The sequence below is a fragment of the Strongylocentrotus purpuratus genome, unplaced genomic scaffold, assembly GCF_000002235.5.
Source record: "Strongylocentrotus purpuratus isolate Spur 01 unplaced genomic scaffold, Spur_5.0 spur5_scaffold_11, whole genome shotgun sequence".
Classification (NCBI taxonomy): Eukaryota; Metazoa; Echinodermata; class Echinoidea; order Camarodonta; family Strongylocentrotidae; genus Strongylocentrotus; species Strongylocentrotus purpuratus.
The window spans coordinates 2,455,697-2,468,044 of NW_022145596.1; the positions used below are offsets into that span (position 1 = coordinate 2,455,697).

The window sequence follows — 12,348 nt, forward strand, 5'->3', positions numbered from 1 at the left end:
ATGGTAGATAAAATTATAATCATCAGTACTGGGTCAAATAAATTAAAGAGAACTGAATTTGAACCCGGGCCATAGGCTATCCCCTCTCGTTCCCTCTCCCTCTCTCTCCCTCTTCGTCGCCTTACTTTTCCCTCTTTTACCTCTCTGTGCATTTGTATGCCTCGATAATACAGAAAATAAACAATAAGATTCTTCCTCTTCCCCTCCTTCTTCCTAGTACATGTAGTAGGAGTAGTATTAGAAGCAGTATCACAATAATAATGACAACAATGATTATTATGGTTGGTGGTGTTACTAATGTTATTTTTGTAATTATTATGTTTGTTATTGTGATTATTATCCTTATCATGATTATTATCGTTAAGATAAGTTATTATTGTAATTATTATAATCGTTATTGTTGTTATTATTATGATGAATATGAACATGATGATTTTGATGACGATTAGTATAAGTATATAGTATTATTATAATTGTTATCATATCATTATTATCATCTGTATTATCAGCATAATCTACAATGGCAGTAGTGTAGTATAGTACATGTAGAATTAGGCCTTATAGTAGAGGTATCATTCTGATCATTATTATTCTGATTATCTTTTGCAATACGTCTAGACGATAAACTCATGACAATTGACAATTGTCATGAATCATTGTCTTTAAGTTTACCATTAAATGCATCTGGTTCGAATTTTGCTCAGGTATTTGGTACTGGATGATTTAAATGGTAGAAATTAACTTGTGTCCTATTCATTCTAGTCTTATTCATTTGCATTATTTTTTATTCATTCAAGTTCTAATGTTTCTGACTGTTTTCAAGACAATATCTTTTGTGTCGATCATAGTTCTATGTAGCTTGATATCTCACGGTAACTTTGAGAGAAAAGCAATGCAAGCAATGATTTCTGAATTGTAGCGACAATCACGTTCGCCTTTGCTGTTCTTCAATAATATTTGACAAGCAGTATTAATTTATTTTTCAAGGACTCATGATAAATTCGTTTAACAGTTGATTACCCTCGGTTGATTCTTTTGTTCGGATTATTTGGTGGGGAAAATAGAAGTGAATGTATTATTATTCTTATTTGTTCATCGTCTCTACGATGCTCTTTAAATCAAAAACAGCTTTTGGTGTTAGCCTTCCTGAAAGAAATTTCAATTGTTGTTAAGAAATTTTTGGTTGCACTCTGTAGATTATGATGATGTGTTTGATCTTTTTTCCAGTACAAAATCAAACACATGATGAAAATCTACTTGCTGTATGTCAATAAGTTCTTGACAACAATAACAAAATGTGAGCTAGTGCTATTCGATGTGGCGTACACATGGCAATCACATGGTAGATAAAATTATGATCATCAGTACTTGGTCAAATAAATTAAAGAGAACTGAATTTGAACCCGGGCCATAGGCTATCCCCTCTCGTTCCCTCTCCCTCTCTCTCCCTCTTCGTCGCCTTACTTTTCCCTCTTTTACCTCCCTGTGCATTTGTATGCCTCGATAATACAGAAAATAAACAATAAGATTCTTCCTCTTCCCCTCCTTCTTCCTAGTACATGTAGTAGGAGTAGTATTTCGCATTTCGTCCCCCCCCCCCTGGTCATGAAAAGAAATCGCCGCCCCTGCACCTCACTCACTCACGCGGTAAACCGGTTCAAATATACTTCTTCTTTTTTTAAATTAAACAAATAAAATATTGCGAATGAAATAATAAAATAAAGACTGATCCCAAATGAAACAAACAAATAACTATTCTGAACACCGTAACGAACCGAACCCACAAGCTGACATGAGCTTTGATGACGTCATATCTCATAATCATTCGGTCGCAAACCAATCACAGACCAGTCGGTTTTTACAGCCTGCGCCGGGCATTTATAGGCAGATGTTATAAACTATTCATAAACAGGTGGCATTATTTTAATTTGTTCTCGACGATTTTTAGGCGGATTGCGATCAAGGTATACTGACTGTGATCAACAAGGAGATCGTTTAGCAGATCGACGACGCCCATGTTCACTTCAAAATGGTTTTCATAAGTAATCTACGGAGACGTAGGAAAGGGGGAAGTTTGTGTATCGTCGTAGCCGAAATCAGCTTCGCCTTTTTGTTGTGGTATCTGAATACTATCAAATTCCAAGGCATAGTTCGTTCTGTCAGATCAGAATATTCCCATGAGCACACGTTCGATGATGGTAAGTGCTTTAAGTGTTACGTACTGTTAAGACCAGTTATGGTCATGCGATTGCATTGTGAAAGAAACATTGTGGAATCGATCAGAAAAGGTTGATCATCTAGCATCTAGCATCTGCAAGGTTCTGGAATCATCAAAATGAAAAGAAATTTGGCCCAGTCTTCGTAAAGTTACAAGCACTATACACAGAAAGATATGGGACTACCCTATATCTCTCACAAACCATGAGAGAAACAAATTTACCAGATATATGAATTAGTAGGCGGTTTTCCGGCAAATTTTTTATTATCATGTATTAGTCAAAACATATTCTTTCATGATTGGTAATGAGAGCTTCCATTTTATTTTTTGAAATTGGGGCGTTTCCAATACTGGTCTTTACCTTTAGTGTATTCCATCATAAAGTCATTACTAAAAGACAGGAATGGTTTATAACTTAAGTGACGTCTTTTAGTCGCCTCAAAATAGTTGATAACACATCCTACAAGGCGTATAATATTGTCTTTCATATGAACGCAGTTGATAGAAAATAAGGAATTAATGTTTGAATGACATTCTAGATATTCTGAATTATTTCAAAGCGATTCAGATCAAATTTAACACAGCAAATCAATTATTTAAGCATATTAAAACAATTAATGGTGATAATACCGTTCCAATTTAATATTACAACTCTACTACTTCATTACGTCTATTCGTTTTGATGCTGACATATAGTGCGTATTTAAACAAAGTGTACTCAACTTTGGTAGCTCCTAATTAAAAATTCATAACCAATATGACTTTGATATTGATTTCGTGATGAAGAGTAATTTATTTTCTGTCCAATGATACCCTACTTACAATATTTTTACCACGGGTGAATGAGCAATATGGTCTTTTTTTCTTTTTTCACTAACGAAAAATTGAGAGGGGGGGGGGGGGGTTAACACCTCATCCCCCCCCCTGCGTACGCGCCTGGGTAGAACCATAATGTTTGTCCTACCTAGCAACAATTCGATTTGATTAAATTACGAAAAACTGTCTATTGTATTTGAAATCTATTGTCTCCAATATTGTCAAAACAATAATGAAAGGTTGGTTTAAATATATAGTTGAGTTCTGGTCATGCGATTTCATTGTAAAAGAAGCGGTGTGGAATCGATCAGAACAAGTTGATTATTATGTAGCATATAAGTATTGTTGTGTAATGCAAGGTTCTGTAGTCATCAAAATGATAAGAAATTCGACTCATTCTTGGTAAATTAACAAGCAATGTACACTGAAAGATGTATATGAGACTTATGTAGCATACAAATCTGGCCTTGTTTCTAAGCTGTTACTTGTCATGTTTAAGAGCCATGCTTTTCAGGGAACATTTTTTCTCTGATGTTCTTCCATACCTGCATGATAAGAATGATAACGCTCACAAATTATTGTTTACCTCTCCCCAGAACTCAACCTTCTCTTTAAGTCCTGTACTTGACACGGAAACTTTAACAAAATAATCTCAATGGGGCCATCAATATAGTTTTTGATCTCTCACCATGCCTGTTGTCTTCGTAGTTTTACTATTATATCATTATCATCTCAACAAATCTTTTTATTTTGATGTACATAACAATCATCATCATTAACATTGTTATATTCGCCTTGTAGTTCGACTGGCCGACGCCGGCGGTACCCCGGAAGGTTTGAATGTAACGGTTGACCAGCAAGCCCCTCATCATCGACGTCGGGTACAGCTAATGAAACCGTTATCCACTCAAGCCATAGAAGATGCTAGGTATGTACGAGCCACATGTATCATCAAGCTCAGAACCTCTTTTTGTACGGATAAGCCACCAAACATTTCAAATTGTTCAACGGTTTAAAAAGAAATGATATCGTGGACAGGCGTATTAAATAGCATAATCATCATGTCGGCAAATTATCATTTTTTTGAAGATGTCATATGAGGTTCCATAGTGGCATACTTATCATACAAAAGATATTATCAACACTTTTTAGTTGTTGGTTTATGTCATGATAAAAGTACAATTATTATATCAAACAAAACGGGTAAATAATTTGTTCGTCTTTTATAAAAAGTTCAAACAATTTAATTTTACAATTGTATTGTGCACATACGACTCAGTCGGGATGAAGCTAACTTAATAGTTTGCGACTTTGGAATCTTTTAGATGAAACTTACAATAAAATATCTTAGAGGTCATCACTCTCTGACTCTACTTCTATTTCTACACTTTCTGGGGAAAACAACAGGTATATAATTTATAGTTAAATTGCTCATTCTAATCTAAAATGACTAAAATCTTGATATTCACCATTAGCAATTTAACTATAAATTATAATTGATAATCAATGTTGGTGTTTTGGAGGGTTAGTGTATCAATAGTCGTGCATATACACGGACCATGAACTCGTGGACTATGTTCATTGAATGATTATACAACATACATTAAACTTTCCGACATATTATTCCCCTATTTCCTGATGCATTGCCGAACATGGCACTTGTATGGATTGAAATTAGCAGGTTTACTATTGCCAAGTTGCACGTAATATAAGACCATGTTAAAATTTGATTTATAAATACATTTGAGTTAATGAGTTTCAAGTCCATATACGCACCTGACACTGGTTGCTAATTTAGTGAGAAAAACAGTTGTGTAAATGCTTATATTTTTGTTGTAAAGAAATTTTTGGCTTGCACCCAGTAGATAATAATAATAATAATAGCTAGTTCTTATATAGCGCTTTTCAGGACCGAAGGCCCTCTCAAAGCGCTTTACATATATATATATTATTACCCCGGTCATCGGATTCAGGCTTACCAGCACACAATGTGATAAAGATCACAGGCTCGATCTTCCAATTGAAAACAAGTCAGAAAAATATATACCGTGTATGATATAATTTTTCAAAGATGACTTAATTTGATAGGATATATAACTGATAGCGAGGGTTACGATTATGCAGCACACTTACCATGACCATCAAAAGCTGGAAGTGCACATTTTATGAGGTGATAACAATTGACCGATATTTATTTATTGTCAGAATTGTGTGCTCTTGTGCAATAAAAGTGAGGCAAAAGGGTTCTTCGTTTCTAAATGATTGTGAAGTTTGTCTTACCTAAAATGCGCTGTAATACACTGTGGCCCGAAAAGTTGGGATGATATCAACTCGTTCTTTCCTCTTTTTATGAAAATGATTGTGAGAATGTGATTTATTATTAATAGATAAAGCTTATATTATCTCAGAACTTTATTTATAAAAATATGAACTTTATCTATCAAGCATAAATCACATTAGGGATATCATAAAAAAGGAAATTTTTAATTCCAGCTTTGTGGGCAACAGTATACATACTAAAAGTAAACTTTTTATATTTCCATACCCACAATTTTTTTCGACGAGGGGGGGGGGGGTGGGGGTGGGGGAGTGATTAAAAAAAACTCCTGCGATGTTAAGATGTGTTTCTTTTTTTAAATATATAGTTTAGTGATAGTTTTCTTCAAAATGTCTATAAACCAACCTACCCAAAACTTATTTTTAATTTTTAGTGAATGCTCAAATGAACCATAATTTTCTATACTGACATTGAATTAAATTTGAATAAGTAGGATATTCACGTAAGATCATGTTTGTATTGTAAAGGGTGGGGTTGACAGGCAAATCAGAACCGTTCCAATTTTTTGGGGGAGGGAGGGGGGGGGGGTTAATGGGCTCATGTTAAGCCAATTTATATACAAAATTCCAGTACGGAATGTAGTTGATTTTTAATATTGTTTTCCACCATGCAGGCGCAAGATATTGAAATACTTGAATACGAGTACAACATTTAGGATATTTCGTCGTGACATCGACCCCGAAAATTATAAGTTCGGCACCAACTTATCCACGATCATGGAGCACAACCAAACAGAAGTGCTGCCCTCACCGGTGGGTCACCGATGCGCTGTGGTAGGCAACTCAGGCATCCTTCTATCGAGCCTCTGTGGGCGTGAGATCGACGACCACGACTTCGTTTTCCGATTGAACCTTGCCCCGGTGGACGGTGAGTTCTCCAGAGATGTCGGATCCAAAGTCGACCTCATCACCTTAAATCGGATGGAGCTTCTCGCGCTGGAGACACTCTCGAAAGACTTGAATACAACGGTGCAAGGATGGATGTACATTAATAGATTGAATGGTACTGTCACTGATAGCAGTATCGTCTGGTATCCTTTAGGTTTTCCAGAGAAATTGAGTCAAATAGCTGTTTCCTTCAGAGATACTCTACAACTCCAACCTGCCTGGGCGTACACCCCCGAATCCTTAATGTACCTCGCATCGAAGTAAGAAACAGTTCTCAATTTAGCATAATGTACACGTGCATGACGTCACTATGTTGCTCTTTGACGCATCGTGTCAGAGCATGAACCTGTTCATGGTCAGAGTGATAGCGTACATAAAACTAGAATTTTTCAAACATAGCGCCGAATTTCTGACGTGTAGTCTAATTTCCGTGTAGGGTTTGATTTTAACCCGATCGATTCGAAGCCTCGTGTGCAACCGGAATAAGAGTGCTCATTTTGCATGTCCTGTGCATGTTTTAAAAGTATCTAGTATAGTATAATTAGTAGTATTTATGTTCCCGTTCCATTAAAAAATACAAATTATGTAACCAATATGAATTATATACTTAACTAGCCACTCGTGCTCTTCAGTGTGCTCTCTTAAAAAAGATTTTAAAAAGTCTTAAAAAAGATCATACATGTGACACAATCGCAAATATTTTCGAAAAAAAAATCAACTCTGAAGGGCAACTTCAATCCCGCCCCCCCCCCACTCAGTGTTATTTAGGGTACGCGTATGCTTGTTCCCTGTTTTTGAAAGCACCCCCTATCTGAGGACTGCCAACATTTCCGAAACCCCCTTTCGCGGGCTTTTCACGGGCTTTTCCTGCCTTGGAGACTCCCCTAAATTCGGAAAAATGCTCAATGTACCCCCCCTTAATTCGGAATAATTTCTCAGGAGTCCAAAGAGATGAGAGAGAAAAAGAAAAAACACCCCTTTTTAAAGAAATCTCCGGTGAAAAGTCAAATACACCCCCTTTTTTTACAATTCTCGGACCGGACTTTGTCGCACGAAAAATACCCCTTTACCGGACATTTTGGTAACACGTATGCGGTCATTCCTACCCCGGAGTGGAGGGGGGGGGGGGGGGGGCCGGGACTTCAATACCTTGTTGTCAAATCAAATCATTGATGACTTCTCAATATGTTTTTTTCTTCTTTAAACTTGTGTTGGTAGAGTATGGAACATGCCAGTGCCTTCGACGGGTCTATCTGTGATGACTGCAGCTCTACTACACTGTGATGAGGTCACCATGTATGGATTTTTCCCGTTCCCGGAGGATTCCCGGGGACGCACCTTGCGATACCATTACTACGAGCCAGATACGGGGCCGTTGAAAGGAAATCATTCCTTCGGCCTTCACAATATGCCAAAAGAATTCTCGCTTTTACAAAAGTTAGCAGAAGATGGCGCACTCCGCTTAGTCACGGAGCGCTGTTACGATAAAATATTTGACGTCACCTGATTTTTTATTTTTTTCATTTTTTTCTGCGAGTTATATTTTCAAATCGATTTATATCCCCAAAGTTTAGAGTCACGAAATAAGAGAACAAAATACAATTACTTACTGACCTTTTCATAGTCGATAATAATTATACAGCACCGTATTTGGTTTATATTCCTAGTTGAAAATCACTTGGTCAATCTTTCAAGGAAGGGCATCAACCAAAAAAAACTTGGGGTGGCGTCTTCAAAGGGTTTGCACAAAGTGGAAAGTTACCATTTAGAGACGCTGACTGGTATACACACCTAAAATAATCGAACAGTATCAAAAGTCATCTTAAACGTTTTACAGTTTTCTGTCTGTAGCCTTCCTCCTGGTTGGGTGTATGGTATGGTAATTCATTTGCGTGCGAGCGAAGCAGGTGAGCAAAATAATTTAAGAACTGTTCTAATCTGCTTATGATGAAAGATAATCGAAATGGGGAATGCATTAAAGTACCTCTCCCGTCTCTCTCTCTCTCTCTCTCTCTCTCTTTCTCTCTCTTCTTTGCTACCAACTGCCACTCTACCTATAAAGTAGGCCTATACTGTCTTTCAAATTAATGCAAGTGAAAAAATGTCTTTCATGTATAGTTATTTTTTGATAATGTCATATACTTGCTCAGCCTTTAGAAATGTCTTCTACATTATTTTGTAGGATTTAAAAAAAAATGTATTCTCGTTTTTATTACTTAATCTAGTGATATGCTAAATCTGTACTTTTAGCATAGTATCGTTCTTAACTGTATTTAACTTATAGAAAGAGTCAATTTGAAGAGAAATATGTTTTAATTAAAATGGTGACTAAATAATGAAGAAAACAATGATAACAAGCAAATTTTGCACTTGCACTAAATACAAATGAAGAAACGAATCAGGGTGTTATAACACACAATAGTTTCCCCAATTCATACTTTGTTTGTCGGTGTTTGTAATGATAAAAATAAATGTAGTACAAAAGCTTTTAAGCTATTTTCACGTGGTTTTACTCTTTTATTCTATCGTTTGAGTTTTGGTTCGTCTCTGTGCAAGCTCCATTAGCATATTTTACGTTAGATCTTATGATTTAAAATATATATCAATATTTTAGAATATACTGCTAAATCATGTATAATATGATTGTAAAATAATGAAATTATGTTGATGACAGCTTTAAAGAGTAGGTTTCTGCTTATCAATTTTCTTATATAAAACGTATACATGTCAAAGTAGAGATAGAGATTAAAGCTAACCTTGAGCTCTGGTATGGGAATCGTATTTTGAGAGAAAGTTGCTCTGATTTATTCTGGATTGTTTATCCTGCAGTAGATTGGTTTTTTGAACCAGTAAAATAAAAACAAACGCACAAAAACGTACTGGGCATCATCTTCGATAAAAACCACATCTCTCATTTGCACAGCACAGTGACATGGTGTCGGGCCTACTTACCCGGATTTTCTTATCTTTCTATGCTCATTACTCAGCCACTATACATTTCGACCAAACTTGTTCAGCACATGTCATTTATTTGTAATCTTGAACATTCAGTGTATACGTTGGATTCTGAGAGAATTTATTTTCTATATTTACCATCAGAACTCATTTTTATTTTTAAGAGAGATGAGTGGTATAAGAGGAGCATAAAGAGAGAGAGGGAGATAGATAGAGGGAGAGAGAGAGAGTGAGAGAGTGAGAGAGAGAGAGAAAGAGAGAGAGAGAGAGAGAGAAAGAGAGAGAGAGGGGTAAAGGCGATCGAAGGGGGGAGGGGTGGAAGGAGGTGGAGAGAGTGAGAGGGGTGGGAGGGAGGGGGGGAGAAGGGGGTGGTGGAGCAACAGGGCAACAATAAAAGAGACCCCCGCACATCAACTTGATTAACATTCATCACTGTATCATTTTATTACAATGTACACAATATACAAATATTCATTATGACAAAATAAGCAATTAAATAGCTGCATTTACATTGGAAACGTCTAAAATCACGCCACGAAAGTTCATTAATCTCCCTTGAACAAAACATTTCCTCATGAGAGGTACATTAAAAAACAACGATGGATACAAAATCTTTGAAAAATCATTCAAACATTACACCATGGCATACTCTATCCTATAACATTTTGCTGACAGTATTTGCACTACAAGGGTATTTTTTTCTAAGTTTCTACTTTAGAGGAAAATAATTCCAATGTCTTTAATGTCATGTTGATTCACGTGATCAGGCGTAGCTGTTTTGAACTTATACTTTTTTTAATTGTATATACAACTATTTCAACATAACAACGATAATAACTACACAACTATCTCAATTCGGCACATGATCACAATAAATCTACGGCAAGCACAATTAGAAATATATTACTCTACGATTCAGTCCATGTTCCATCCGATAGATAAGTTAAGTAATACTGGTATGAATATTTTATGTTCGAAATAAAAAATGATCTCCAGTACAACAAGGCACTTAGGTTGGGCGAAACAAACTCACAAACCCCGCGTCTATCGTACTGACTCTATGTAAGCTTATTAACTATTTTTTCTTTTTATTTGCAGCCAAAGATGCTACATAATGATGGGTCCGCGTCCAAATTTTTTCTTTCTTGCATGTGTACATTATTTTGAAACAGAAATGAGAATAAGCAATAATAACGCGAAATATGTAGTAGCCTAGCAGATATTGTATAAAGGGCATACCGAGTTTCATAAAAGGAAAACATAACTCATAATACCGATTATGCTAGATAAAGAATAAGCGACAGTATTGGCAGTCGTTCATAGAGTAGATATAAATATGTTAGATAAGAATATTGACAAAAATGAAAAGTAACAAAAATGCTTATACATCCATAAATACTAAGCTAAAAAAAGATAACATAGGCGAACAATTCAGATAAGTGAAAAACAAAACAAAACGACCAGACGAACGGGTGAGAATGCACAAATTAGCGAATGATATTTCCTGGTGTGAGATTTCATTCGAACGCTATTTTTGATATGTACAATTGGAGTGAGATAATTATACTCCTTCAAAAGTACTTATGGGACTATATCCAAAGCATAATTTATTGAGAGACTAGCTGCAATGGCTGTAATTGATTTACCCCATCTACGACGGAGAAAAGCCAATGTAAAACCGAGAATTTATTAGATTTTTCTGTTGGAGCTATGCTAACATTTTGAAGGGAATGAAATCGAACATAAACTAATTGCTGTAACATTCCTACGACGATAAGGCAGACATACTGACGTACAATCACAGTTCAATTCAATTCTGAACAATGCCCTTGAACTCAATCAGACAAATTTGATACCGTGTTTCTTGTTCGAATTGTGGCTTTGTGGCTTTGTGGAAGCTTCTAGCATTTTTGATCAAAATGGCGGACTTCGCTTAATATTAAGATTCTTGTTTTAAAACAAAATTATATTTGATATTGATTGTTTGGGTGTGCAAACTCATCGTCATTCATAATTTGATTCGTTGTATTTGTTTATATCATCGAATCATTCGCACGTTTAAGATTGTCAGGTGCAATTCATTTTGAATTGGCTTCCCTGTCACCAAGGAAACAATTCTAAAAAGAACACTAGAAAAAGTGCAATGATTGTCAAACTACGCAGAAGAAAATATATAAAAAGCAGCATTTTCATTGCCATCATAACATTGATTATCAAATGGTCGCAAGAAACATGTTGATGGTGGCAGTGAAAGGGTAAATCTGAAACAAAGCTACCAATACACTCATGTTGATACGACATATAACTTTTACATTTTGATATAATTTCAAGTGAACACGGCACCGTTTCATCGGGTATACGAATTAAACGATAGATTCACATTTCTATTGTGTTAATCCTCATGTTGTCGTGATGAAAGCCAACAGACCCAGTCATATTTATACTTTCAATACACTAAATGGTTTTGTACTATTTTGTCTTCGAAATATACATAGTTATCAACGCCATGTTCACTTGGAATTTAGATGCGAAAATGATAATAAAATTTCAAACAATTAAGAACAGAAACAATTAAGAACAGGAACATTATTATTGATTAAACCTCGAATGGCTATATTTCTCATTTCTCATCTTACAGTTAAATATTGAAAGAAAAAGATGAAGAATTGATTAGACAGCGTGAAATATTACATTTCAGCCCATAGACTGTTCTCAACGTTATTGCTGTAAACACGATTTATAAAAATCACTCATTGCTTCAAAGTGTCCAATTGGAGAGATAATTTGATTATCTAAGAATACAATGGGATTTTTCAATGTATATTTACAGCACGGTTACAATTAATATCTGACTACAATAGTATTCTCTACATATAACACACTGGGCGGTGCGACTAAGTCACAACTACGAATAGAACACTTAGCCAATAAATACGCTTCTACTAGTCAAACTGATCCTTTATAGAGTTATAGTCCAGCAGTTTTTTGTCAAAGCATAGTAAGAAAAAATGCGACACTTGCATGTCAAATTTACAAATACAAGTAGAAGAATGAAAGCTAATGGTCGTGTTTAATTTACTGATTTTGTCCCCATGGCATGACTGGTAAATTTGTTGTGGCCCCATGTCTTAGGT

At 35.6% G+C, this 12,348-nt stretch overlaps 1 protein-coding gene across 1 annotated transcript; it reads left to right on the forward strand.

Moving 5' to 3' along the window:
* Positions 1–1,881: 1,881 nt before the first annotated feature.
* LOC582054 (ST8 alpha-N-acetyl-neuraminide alpha-2,8-sialyltransferase 11) lies at positions 1,882–8,747 on the forward strand. Its single transcript, XM_782027.5, has 4 exons — positions 1,882–2,198; positions 3,836–3,962; positions 5,986–6,519; positions 7,478–8,747. Exons 1-4 carry the CDS (start codon positions 2,030–2,032, stop codon positions 7,764–7,766), a joined length of 1,119 nt encoding a protein of 372 aa, XP_787120.1. The 5' UTR covers positions 1,882–2,029; the 3' UTR covers positions 7,767–8,747.
* The last annotated feature ends 3,601 nt before the right edge of the window (positions 8,748–12,348 follow it).

What these genes read in the sequence shown, in the direction of transcription:
- LOC582054 (XM_782027.5), top strand. Translation starts at nt 2,030, where the DNA reads ATGGTTTTCATAAGTAATCTACGGAGACGTAGGAAAGGGGGAAGTTTG. An exon ending in CAAGCCATAGAAGATGCTAG is followed by an intron (nt 3,963 to 5,985) that starts GTATGTACGAGC and finishes TCCACCATGCAG; the next exon opens with GCGCAAGATATTGAAATACT. An exon ending in TTAATGTACCTCGCATCGAA is followed by an intron (nt 6,520 to 7,477) that starts GTAAGAAACAGT and finishes TTGTGTTGGTAG; the next exon opens with AGTATGGAACATGCCAGTGC.